The 12,351-nt window shown below is 33.5% G+C and overlaps 1 protein-coding gene across 1 annotated transcript; it reads right to left on the bottom strand.

Annotated features, from left to right (window-relative positions):
- Positions 1-3,179: 3,179 nt before the first annotated feature.
- Positions 3,180-9,127, bottom strand: LOC130614346 (G1/S-specific cyclin-E-like). The gene is made up of 11 exons (XM_057435769.1): positions 8,969-9,127; positions 8,748-8,829; positions 7,761-7,811; positions 7,177-7,611; positions 6,555-6,701; positions 5,358-5,453; positions 4,820-4,978; positions 4,291-4,399; positions 3,991-4,091; positions 3,746-3,802; positions 3,180-3,455 (listed from the first exon to the last, which is right to left on the bottom strand). The coding sequence occupies exons 1-11, from the start codon at positions 8,986-8,988 to the stop codon at positions 3,333-3,335; spliced, it is 1,380 nt and encodes a 459-aa protein (XP_057291752.1). The 5' UTR covers positions 8,989-9,127; the 3' UTR covers positions 3,180-3,332.
- Positions 9,128-12,351: the final 3,224 nt, after the last annotated feature.

Here is a 12,351-nt window from a genome sequence, read left to right as displayed (position 1 = left end):
GTATAAATTACCGAACAGTACGGATGCACGAAAATTTGAATTCATAATTTAAATGGGGGCCGAGATTTTTTTTGTGATTATAAATTGATAGTATTATTTTAGTTTTCGCATAACCGCATGTTTCAATTCACCTCCATAGATTATTAATAATAAAATTTACTGTCATCCAATCAAAAATGGGGTTCGTTAAGACACGAAGCAGCTCAAAGCACAAATTAGCCACGTACCACGAATTGTCTATTGATATGAATCATTAGTATTTAATGCGTCATTCGCACAAGATACAGCGTGCTAATTTCCTTTCTTTGTAGAAATTTAGCAAACTAGAGCTTGGATACACGGCGTCAAAACGTCGGGTATTCAGGCTATGTAAAAGAAAAGTTTAAGTTTTTTTAAAATTTATCAAATTCGGAATAAAAACAAAAGAAACAACAAGTTCTCCATTTATATTACCCGTGGTCAAATCTTGGCATGCTTGCCTCATGCGCAAACTTTTTCCTTGTTAAATATAATACGTTGTTGGGGACAATTTGCTAAAACACAAACTCGACCTCAGCACCATTTACCGCAAAAGATGCAGCGCTGTTGGAGGAGTCGATATAAGTTTAAACGGTTTATTGTCAGCTACAAATATTTTAAATTACAGTGATAGTTAAGGCTAAAATACACGGTAAGTTTAAACGGACCGTTTAGTTGTAAGAAAAAAACTTATAAGTTTCGTTGCAGGTAATATACCTGCCTACACGTTAGGATAAAATTATAAGTTTTTTTAAAAAACTCTCTTTTCACAATGAATACCAAAGAAAAACTCGTAAATATTCAGTTGCGGGTATTGTTATAGCAGCAGCAGGGTAAATGTTGAAAGACAAAAAGCGGTTATGATTATAAATTGAAAAAATATGCTCAAATTTTTAATTTAAACAATAGCTCATTAATCATTCTGTAAATTTCAATAGAAAAAACTTAGCAAAAGTTGAACATGTCCAACTTTTAAAAAAACTTATAAAAAAGAAAAAAGTTGTACATCCTTGCTGTTTACATGGTAAGTTTTTTATCTTGCATTTAAACGGTCCGTTTAAATTCTTCTATTATTTTGGCAGTAACTTTAAAATGGGCTTCTTTTTTTCTTGCCGTTTTTACTATCGAGACTAGTGAAGCACGGAAGGGTACCAGCCTAGTGTAGTGGTACGTAAATTATTAGATTTTGAGTGCTGATAACATTTATTTATTTATTTATTTATTTATGAAGCTAGATTTGTATTTGTTTACAAGGAGTTTCAACAGGTTAAAATTCTTTTAAAAAAAGAAAAAAAAACAAAAATAGTTGTTTTTATTGACTTTTACGTTTCATCTAGTTTTCAAAAAAGCGGTGTTTATAAACTTGAACTCATTTTTCTACTTTCATATTTTTCTTTCGTCTTTTGGTCACTTTTTCTGCATAGTTGAAGAACTAAAGCAAATCCTCTCCCGTGGAGGATTGTAATAAATCAGTAATACGCCGTAGAACTTCCTGCTGAAACGGCTGGTTTATTTTAATCTTCAAAAAAACAAATTAACGCTGATGCTGATAGCAAATACAGTTGAGTCCCGCCATCTGGAACTCTCAATGGACCGAACAAGCGTTAGAGCGATTTTCGAGATAGTGCGACATAGAGTTTTTTTTCCTACCCTTTTTCAAGTATATAACTCAGAATAAAAAAAGCGTCAAAAGAAAGCTCCTAGGATACCTAAACATTCTTCTCTTTTCAACTCTTAGAGAATTATTCTGAAAACTGAAATAGCATTCGAACACACAACAAAAATGTTGAGCCCTCTGGTTTACGCGACATGTCCTAAAAAGTTCGAGATACAGAGATTCGTCGCTGAAGACAAAAATTAGTCCAAAATAGCGAAAACGTTGTCCCAAGAGCTTTTTTTCTCTTTCTTATATAAGCGCTGGCGCTAGCCACATCCCCAAAAGCGAAAAAGGAGCCTTGGGTACCAGATTTAGAAAGTGATTACATTTTTTGTGGTTTGGTCAAAGTTTTCCTTAACTTAATTAGCGACTAATAATTTTCCCTGACAAACAAGCCGATAAAGGATAGAATCACAACAGCAATGAATGAATCGCAACCTCCTCATAGTGATAAAATATTGTAAACTACCCCGACTTATATAGCAATGACTCTTCTAGCCACGATTAACAAATCACTATTAAGAAAGACAACGAACTAAATGTAGTGCTAGAGTGAAATGAATACTAAAACAATTGGAAAATTTTTCTTTAGCCGAAATCCAACTTTTACTCAAAGGAAAGTGACTTGTATTTTGGTGACTAAAATTAATAAAACATTTGAACCGGTTTTCCTCTTCGAAAAGGCAACCTGGGGTAGCGGAGTTTAAAATAACGGGGTAAAGTTTAGTTTAAAGAAAGTGTAAATGCTGACGGAAGGTTTTCGTTCGAGATATAGCACAAAGTTCGAGATAATTCATGTTCGACATAACGAGTCACAGCGGGGAGAAAATAAGAGAATAAAAATATTAATTACGAGAATACTTTATTTTTTTTTATAATTATTTTACAATTTTGACCAGCAGACTTAAAAACGGACAGTGTTAACGCACTGAAAACATTTAACTCAGTACTTTATAAAAAAAAAAATCGGACGAGCTCTTTGTATTATCACTATTTCATTTTATTTTTATTTTTTTTTTTGAAGAGAAAAAAATTCTGCGTGATGATGAAACAAAAATTGGCAAAGGTAAAATTTCTCGACCGGAAAAATATTAGCTAAAAATAAAAACAACGGAAACGGAAAACTTTATTAGTTGAACTACGAATTACAGGCTACTTTCGAGTGCCGTAATAATATATATATAAGGATATCCTCACAGTCGCACCGAAATAAATTTTAATTCAAAATTTATAGATTCCAACAACACTGCCAATAATGCTTGTAAAAAAACTATTTTTAGTATTATATACATTCGTGTTTATATCAACAATGAATAATTTAGAAAGTGGAGCAAACACCACTAAAATTTAAAAAACACAAACACAAAACACCACACGAACTTCTGTGAACTGTGTTCGCAAAAATTAAAAAACACTAACATATTTTTGATTCATTTATTTACCTAGTGTGTGACATTCCTTTATTTACAAACTTAAGGGCCTATTTACACAGGGCTCTGACCTGCACGTTAACATATACAAAAAGGCAAACCTGCCTTGCAATAAATTAATCTGATTTCTTTAAAGTAGGAACGTCTTGTTTTGAACGCGCTAAAACCATTAACGACACTCGACCGCTAGCAAGCTTTTTTCTGCCCCACGCAAAATAAAGTGCCGCTTACATGAATTCTTTTTCCGTGCTTCTTGGTGGTGTTAGAAGGCCTTTGCATTGAACTATGGGACTTGTGCGTTTAATATTATTCACTGGAAGAATCGAATTCATTTGGCTGTGAACGTAATCCTGCAAAATAAATTAAAAAGGCATGAGGAAACAACAGCAAAACGGATCGTCCTTTCTCTAATCAGTAAATGAGAAAAACGGATATTTTGCATTTATTTCCTTATTTTTGTCTACTTTAATTAACATGCAACACCAAACAAACAAACAAATACAAACAGCCGAGTTCTGTTGGCAAAAAATAAAGTGCTCATACAGCACTTTTGCTATATCTTAACGTTTCAGGAAGTCCGGAAGTATTTTCTCAAATTTTGTTATTTCTCCCGGGCTTAAGAGGTGTATTGAGCACATACCAGCAATTGCACGCCATTATTGTGAACTTGAATATTGTGGGCGTCCTCGGCTTGGATCTAAATCATAACACATGTGCTATTAAGTGGTGCAAAGAAAGAATTGAAGCAAAGACTGAAGCTAATTCACAGCTTTACTTACTAATATTTCTCACATATACATATACACTGCTGTTCCAATTCAATTCATTTATTTATTATTCTCTCGTAAATGTAAGCGGTTTGTTTATGTTGCAAGAAAAACAAACCTTGTCAAATTGCTTGATCGGTTTCACAGTTTGACTATGTACGACTTTTGCATATGGAGACAGCCATTGGATACATGGAAATAATTCTTCAAACTTATGACCTAAGAAAACAAAACAATATCATTGCTTGGATTACAGGTTCAAATATTGCCACGTTTTTTCAACAGCAATATTGTATAAAACTTCACATTATTTAGCCTTTGTAATTCACCTAGTCAAGTAACATAGGACAAACCCTTAAAAGTTAAAACTCCCTACAGTTTGGATGGTTCAAAGCATAAAAATCAAAAGCAAAATTACCAGTAATGGTTGTCACATCTTTACCCCACATGTGATAAAGTGCTGATGCAGCAATAATACTGTATGAAAACTGTAAGTAACCAGTGTCCAAACAGCAAACATCTATGAGCTAAAAAATTTCATAAATGCAGATCAGGGGCATGATATTATTTCAGCGTACATATAAATATTCAGATAGCTTACTTTGACCACATATTTTTCAGACAGAAAAAAATTTGATAATCACTGGTAATTAACACTTAAACTCTGCCCTAATTTAAAACTAATTTAACAGAAACATAAGTAGATCCACACTTTTTTTTCCACACTGATTTTTTCTAAAAGAACTGGCTTTGTCGCATCTTGGTGCAAAAATCGACAAAACTAATAATCTAATTCTGAGATAAGCTGGTAAAAAATCCTAATTGCAAATGGTTACTGCTACACTTTACCACATCAGATAAACAATCCAAGCAAAAACATCATGAAAACCAATTTCATGCAAACTTAATTTTGATTCCCAAAACAGCTTATTTGATTAAAAACATACCTCAGATACTCTGCACAGATGTATGCCAGAAAATTGAGGCAGTTCGAAGTATTCATCAACATTCTCTTTGTAGGCGCCTGAAAGTTTTCTATTTGCAATTTGAAGATAAACTGTGAGCCAACAGATAGGAGTTACAGGCGATAATTTCCAATCCAAAGCCTGAAATAAACAATTTTAATGACATTATATCAACAAAATACAGTAAAAAGGCCAACCTAATAAACATAGTGCTATGTGAGTATGATGCACTCTACAATTATTGATGGAATTGTCAGTGTGTTGAAAAGTAGGCAGAACATATCCCATCAGTATTGTATCGCCAACATTAAAGAATTCGCATGGAAATAAAGACAAAGATTTTTGTAAATTTGTGACATTTTTAGATGATAATAAAGGACTCATTCGGTTATGACAATAAAGAGTATTTGAATTTCTTAGCATTTTTTAATGAACACCACCTAGCCTCCAGTAAAAGCTCCTCATAAAATTCAAAAAACCTAACATCTAGGGCATTTACTACAGCATGTCATTTAGTTACCTGTAGTAACAGCATTTCTTGTTGAAGAATTTCCTTATCGGTGCAAGCTCCATCTGTTACATACGAAAATTCTGACAACTTTGGTGGATAAATTTCCTAAAAGCAAAATCTGCATAAATTTCTGTCCAATGGTAAATTAAGTTGAAGTATATATCAGCAACTGTTACTTAACTAGAATATGAAGACCTGGCTAAATTATGACAATGTTTATTTTCATGCTTAACCTGAGCCTTTATATACTCATAAAAATGCAACAGAAACAATGGTTAACAAGTTATAGACAACCACCTTTCCAATTCAATGTTGTTCATGTTAGAAATTATTTAGCTGCCTGTCTTTAAATCAAATTAGCAGTTGTGGAAGCAATGACAACATGAATTAGATTAAAAACCAAAATGACCCATAAAGAGCAATGTTGATATCATGGTGATAAAAACTAAGGCTACCAAACAAGACTTCCCAGCAAGAAGTCATAAGTACAGCCTTAGCCTATATATTGTTTAGCTATTTAAGCTTATATAATGATAGTCATTTTAATTTCAATAGATTAAATATTGCCCAGTAATTTTTATTGGTGACCCAGTCAGCTCAAACACTTTATCAATCCGTGTCATTAAAGTTAAATGTTCTCTCTAAATAGGATACTTATACAAAGATGTTTTTAAATGTACTGTTAGACATGATATCAGTGTTGCTATAAAATATATTTCTACCCTTTAAGAATAAGTTTGAGAAGGTTGCTTATACTTAAATATTGTACATTTTAATCACAACTCTGTTTTGTGGTGTTTTTAAAAAATCTTCTGGTGTTATGGTGAAACATTAAGAAAGGTCTCATTGTTGCAGAAACATGGCATACTGTTTAATGCGAACTTTTACCTGCCACGTTTTTCGCCTGAGCCATTCATTCCCCATTATCAAACCTGGAGTACTCCCATTACTCAGCGTATGCCACGTTGTTGTTTAAGTACCTTGTCTTTTTATTTTAATAAAGCAGACAACAAATTTTCAGGTTCTTTTAGGTTCAGCAACAACCACAATTCTCATTTGAAAGAAATAAAGGATGATAATCAACTGTTCTGAAAGAATTTGTAATCTAATTAGGATTTGTTTCCCTTTCTAACAAATTGGTGCACTATTACACTAATTTGTTAGAATTTTTTTTTAAAATATATATGATTATAGGTAAATACATACTTCAATTTTTGCAGCAACAAACAATGCTGTCACTCCAACTAATTGCAGACGAGTTTTTGCAATATCTCTTTTAATTGATAAATATCTGTCTACAAAGTCAACAGCTAAGTAAAATGTCTCTCTATGCAACCTGTAAACTTCACATACCTAAAAAATGGAGGAGAAATTAAAAGTCAAAAACAAACTTAAAGTTTGTAAATAATTTGATACACAAAATGGTAAATTTAGTTCATATTGTTTTTACAAGACAAAAGCATTTTAATAAGGGAAACCTCCGATATTACTTAATCTTTATACTAGGAAATCCCCAATGAAATTAATGACACATAAGCACATAAATGACAAAAAGATAAATACAAGGGAAACCCCATTAGTTTATTAAGGGAACATCCATAAAAACTAATAGCTTCTCAAAACAAAAGCTCAATTTATGTCTGCAACCCATGTCAAACTAAAACAACAAGATGACTACCATCAAATAGAAATATGAAATATTGAGCCCCTAATCTTTGATAATTTGTTTTTATTTTTTGTAAGAAAAAGTTTAAATAATTTTATAACACTTGGCTATTTTTAAAATATCTTAGTTTCCATCAAATTGCCTTGAGCAAACTTCACTTACTTCTATTAGCCAATCAAGTAAAACAGCCCTCATTCTTGGTTGCAAAGATGGGTGTTTACGTATATACAAATAGTCTCTCTTATATTTACGGTCTTTTTCCAACATGATTTCCCAAACTTCATTTGCATCTGCCCATGAAAGTTGAGGTAGTGGAGACGAGTCCTTAGATATGGGGGTAAAATAATTAGAAAATGTAAAGCTAGTTATGTCATTTATAAGTTCAGTTGGTGTCTGTGGACGTGATAATATTGGTGGACATTTTAACTGTTCTTTTGCATCGTCTATATTGTTTTTTATTGCTTTCTGTCGGAGTGAACGCCTGCGCTTTTCTGGCTGCGTAAATACAGTTAATTTACTACTCTCAATATTTTCTAAGTTGTTATATGTGTTACAAAATGGCGAGTCCAATTCTTCATTTGATTCTAGTGTCATTTCCTAAAAAAAACAGCTGTTAAAATATATTTACATATATATAGCAGATAAAATTCTAAATTTTGGATGTCATAGCCTTGGTAACAGTACTAGAATCAAGGGAAGACTAATCTCGATTTTGTAGCCACTAATAAAGTTATAAATTATTTCACCTTGTTTGTTTTTGGATGCGATTTTCTCTTTGTGCTTCTACAATCTTCTTCCTGAGTTAACAAAAATAGTCTTAAAAATATATAGAAGTTAATTTATTGAGTACAGTACTTCTTATCCTAGATCATCAGAATTTCTCTGGGCCAGAGTAATTGCTTGAATATATTTGACTGGTGCAAAGACAGATTAATCAAAGCAGGCAAACCTAAAACAAATGCTTCCTGTACTGAAGCCGACTTATGAATAGGAATATGTAACTAAGCACACTAAATTTCAATTCGCCCACATTTGTCAGCACTTTATTTTCATATTAGAAGAGAAAATGATAGAATGTTTTGTGATTGGCTGCAAAACTGTGGGCCATTGGATGTTGCAGGGAGTTGTCTGGCTAAGCACATGCTGCGCCGTAGATTAGTTTGTGGCGTGTAGATTAGTGGTTATAGCTTTCGTACACTTTGCAGGAGACCGGGTTTGATTCCTCTCGACGGCGATTCAACATGGACGAGCGAATGTTACCATAACCCCGGGATTACCCAAGCCATGTGAGGGAAATTGGGGAGGTGACTCACTGTGTGGGCCGTTGGATGTGGTCGGGAGTTGTCTAGTAGAACATGGCCCTAATTGGCTAGACATGTTAAATATGTACATCTATGTGTAGAGTGAGGACTCGTGGAGCTCATGATAAGCCATAATACTCTTGGACATCTAAGTTATGGCCCCTCCTGGAAATAATAAGACAGGGTATATCCCTCGGTATTTTTGAGCCATGTAAAACCAAGGCTAGCCTTTCTAGTGACTTCACATTATCAGTTGAGGATATGTGACTTTTAAATCAAATAGTACTTAGTTTTACAGAGGGAGAGAATAGTTTGTAACACCTTACTGTCTACTTTTATCCTTTACCATGAAAAATGCAAAGTATATAAGTCAAAACTACATAAATAGCTAGTTAACCATTATTGAACTAAAATGGTTGAAGTGATATTTACCGTAATAGAAGGGCGTGATTTGCGTTTCCTATCTTTAACTTCCACACCAGTACCAGTTTTCTTCCTCGCCCTTAGTGTAGGCCTGTAATGAAAGTACAAGAAAAGTTTTAGAATTGTTCACAACAAAGCTAGCAAAAAAACAAATTCGGTATTATGGCTCAAAACCTAGAACATTTTTAGGCTGTAAAATTAAAATCAAAATGCTCTTAATGTAGTCATACCTTTGGTTCGCTTGACTCATCCCTTTATATTTGATTTTAGTAAAATTTGGGGAAAGTTGGAATATAACTCTGCCCCAAACTGACAAACAGCTCCACAGAGATAATTCGTCCAACTTTCACCAACACAGAGTAGAATGTTGGCGCTCAATAATCTCTTGTTCTTTTTTATAATTCTTCGCAATGCATTCTTTGGTTTTAAGTGGCTTTATTCATTCGAAATATAGACCAATAGAAATCTTGGAGCGTCTGCATTATCCAATGAAATTACTCGAGGAAATCACAGCGAAAACCCGGGAAAATATTCCGCGAACTTTTAAAAAGGTAAACAAAACCACGTGCTTCTTGTGTCGGCAAAAAAGGCATACAAATTTATTTATTATTCTTTCGTGGAGTTATTCCTATCATTATGAATAGGGAAAATTAAACTTCATTGTTTAAATTAAATTAAAAAATTTCAGCTATCGCAAGGTACTGTAGGAACTATAAATAATATGGGCAATCGTCCATTATGAATAGTAATAAGCGCCCTTTTTAGAACGTTCAAGTAAAAAACTGGAAGGTACTAAAAACATTTATTGATAAAAAAAATGTGCAACTTGACTTTCTCCTCAGCAACCTCGACCCCCGGGCTCTTTGTCTCTTTTTTAACACGGGACACACGACGTGGTCCCTTTTATCAAAAAAAGAAAAAAGCCCTGGGATCAAGGTTGCCTCTTCAGCACGTTTTTATTGTTTAAAGTATGGCACGATGAAGACAGTTGCGTATTTTTTGTAGTGCTATCTGACTTTTTTATAACGGAAAACAGCGTCGTCCATTATATCAAAAAGAAAAAAAAGCCCCGGGGTCGAGGTTGCCTCCTTAGCACTTTTTTCACTGTTTAGAGTATGAGTCGGTAAATGGAGTTGTGTTATATTTTGTAGTGTATATGTGAGTAAGGTAAATTTCTCTATTCCTGTTTTTATTAAAGTCATTTTTCTAAACCCTTAAAATCGCCTCATGATGCTTGAACTAACACAATTCCCGTTCATTTCATATTTTCCCCAGTAATCCATTGCGTCACGTTGCTCCTTTCAAGACATAGCTACCACGGAAATCTATCAAGTTTAATTCGAATCAAAAATGACTACCAGAACATCCTCCTGCCATAATATGAAAACCGGGACAAATGTAGTTAAAATTATCTTTTTTATGTTGCCGAGCGAATCGAAACGGAGAGAACGAGATTATCTTTATTTTGGTCACGTGAAACCTTGGAGGCGAGGTTGCTTTTGACCACCTGTCAGCAAATTCTTTGTAAGTCAATTGTATCTATTTCCTGTATAAGTCATAAAAACGATTAGTATGCATTTTTCCTTTAATTTGTGGTAGCACAAATATAGTACAGTCATGTCCTTTGAATAAAAAAAGTCGCAAACAAAGGTTATTTTATGACCTTTTTAAAGGAAGTAAGTTAATGTTACTGTCAGGGGAGTAGTTATCTAACTACTGCTCTGACAGTAAAATCCCTACGCATTTGTTAAGAAACTGTTGTGATCCCTACGTACGGAAATCTCATAACACCAAATACGCCTGAAAGCATTCTTTTTTCCTTTAGTTTGTTAAAGTTGTTTTTACTCTCAGCAGCTACACTCTACATAACAGATTGGTTAAAATAAACTTACTATTTATTTGATTTATCTGCAGAAACTGAAACGCCAAAGGAAAAAAAGGATCAATTATAACCGGGATATAACATTTATATGGACTCTAAAAATAACTGTTTTTTTCTAAAAATCCTGAATGTTTTTTGTTTTTTTTGTTTTTCTAAGATAACAACGATTCAAAAATATCACGAAATAAATATTTCCGTGTAAATGTTATTAAACCATTATCTGTTGCCAATAATTGTGTATTTTTTTCCTTCAATATTTTAAATCGGACGAGCTCTAAGTTATACTGCGCATACGCCTCTAAGGCTGCCTACATCAGTTAAAATTTGGAGGAAAGAAAATAATACGTGGGAGTCCCAGACTTTAGTAATTTTTAGGGGGCGGGGAGAGTATATAAAGGGGTGCTTAAGGTCGATAGACTGCCTAAAATTTAGTTATTTTTTAGAACCAAGAAATTTTTAACTAGTTAGTTAGTTAGTTAATTTTTAACTTCGTTAGTTAGCTGGTGGTAAATTCAACATTTCATCCAACATTTTTTAACCATGTTGGATGAAATGTTGGATAAAAAAATGCATGTTAGATGAAGCAAAATTTTATTCATTCCTGAAAAACAAAAATGGTGGACGAAAGGAATTCTACAGTGCTGCTTATGTTGCTGAATGAACTCGTCGATTCAGACCAATAATATAAAAAACCAACCCGCGATAAAACAAGAGAGTGGATAAAGAGGAGGGAACAAAAAGGATATTTTAGTAATATCAATAAAGAATTGAAGATCGAAGACAGATGGATGTGGGGGATTTCAATATTTCCTCTTTAATGAAATATCCCATCTGGATATCACCGGGCCAGATGAGCAACTGTGGTGGCCACAGACCAATCTTGGCAGACGAAAGACTCGCCCTTACTCTTCGTAATGTTTTTATTGAAACGCATCATATTAAAATCATTTCATTCAAAAATTTTCAAAGTTCGAAATTTGCGGGATTTTTATATGTTGGATGAAAAGTACCACCAAACCAATCCCAGCATGAAAATCCATGCAACTCAGATAGAGAATTCCTTTGATCTTGCCGAAATGTTGGATAAAATGTTTGACGGCGATCAAACTTCATCCAACATCGTGTCCAACACGATTTTTTTTCTTCTTTTTAGAAAATTTTAATTTTTAAAGTGACTTAAACTAGTCCTACATTTGATCTAACATCACAAAAATTGCGTGTTGGATGAAATGTTGGTTTGCTCCCGCCTTAAACGAAAATAAAATCAATAATTACTCAAGACTGCTTTGGTAGTTTTATAATATAATATTCTAGCAAAAGCGGTTATTTGACAATACACTTTTGAATACTTAGACACATATTCCTATCTTAACCCTGCCATCCACCCCAACTTCCCGCCACTTCTACTTTTAAAATTAGCTTATGCTGAGGAATTAATTAAAGAGCTTTTACCATCAAAAACTTTTGAAACTAAGCACTAGTTTTTTTCTCAAACAAAAGCATAAGAAAATAATAAAACACAGTTAAGATTTTTCTAACTCTGCTCTTCCTTCCTCTAGCATTAGCTACAAATCTAACACAGATTCTTACGTCAAAGATTACTAAACACGAGAAGGCTTCGTTACCTTTTCTTTGTATGTTTACACAAAAAATTTATAACGGAAATAACACAACCAGCCTCGTATCCAGGGCCCCTTTGGGACAGCATAAAGTACAAATGAAGTGTTTGAC

Source organism: Hydractinia symbiolongicarpus, chromosome 11 (genome assembly GCF_029227915.1).
Source record: "Hydractinia symbiolongicarpus strain clone_291-10 chromosome 11, HSymV2.1, whole genome shotgun sequence".
In the NCBI taxonomy this organism is placed as follows: domain Eukaryota; kingdom Metazoa; phylum Cnidaria; class Hydrozoa; order Anthoathecata; family Hydractiniidae; genus Hydractinia; species Hydractinia symbiolongicarpus.
This window is presented reverse-complemented; position numbering and strand designations above follow the sequence as displayed.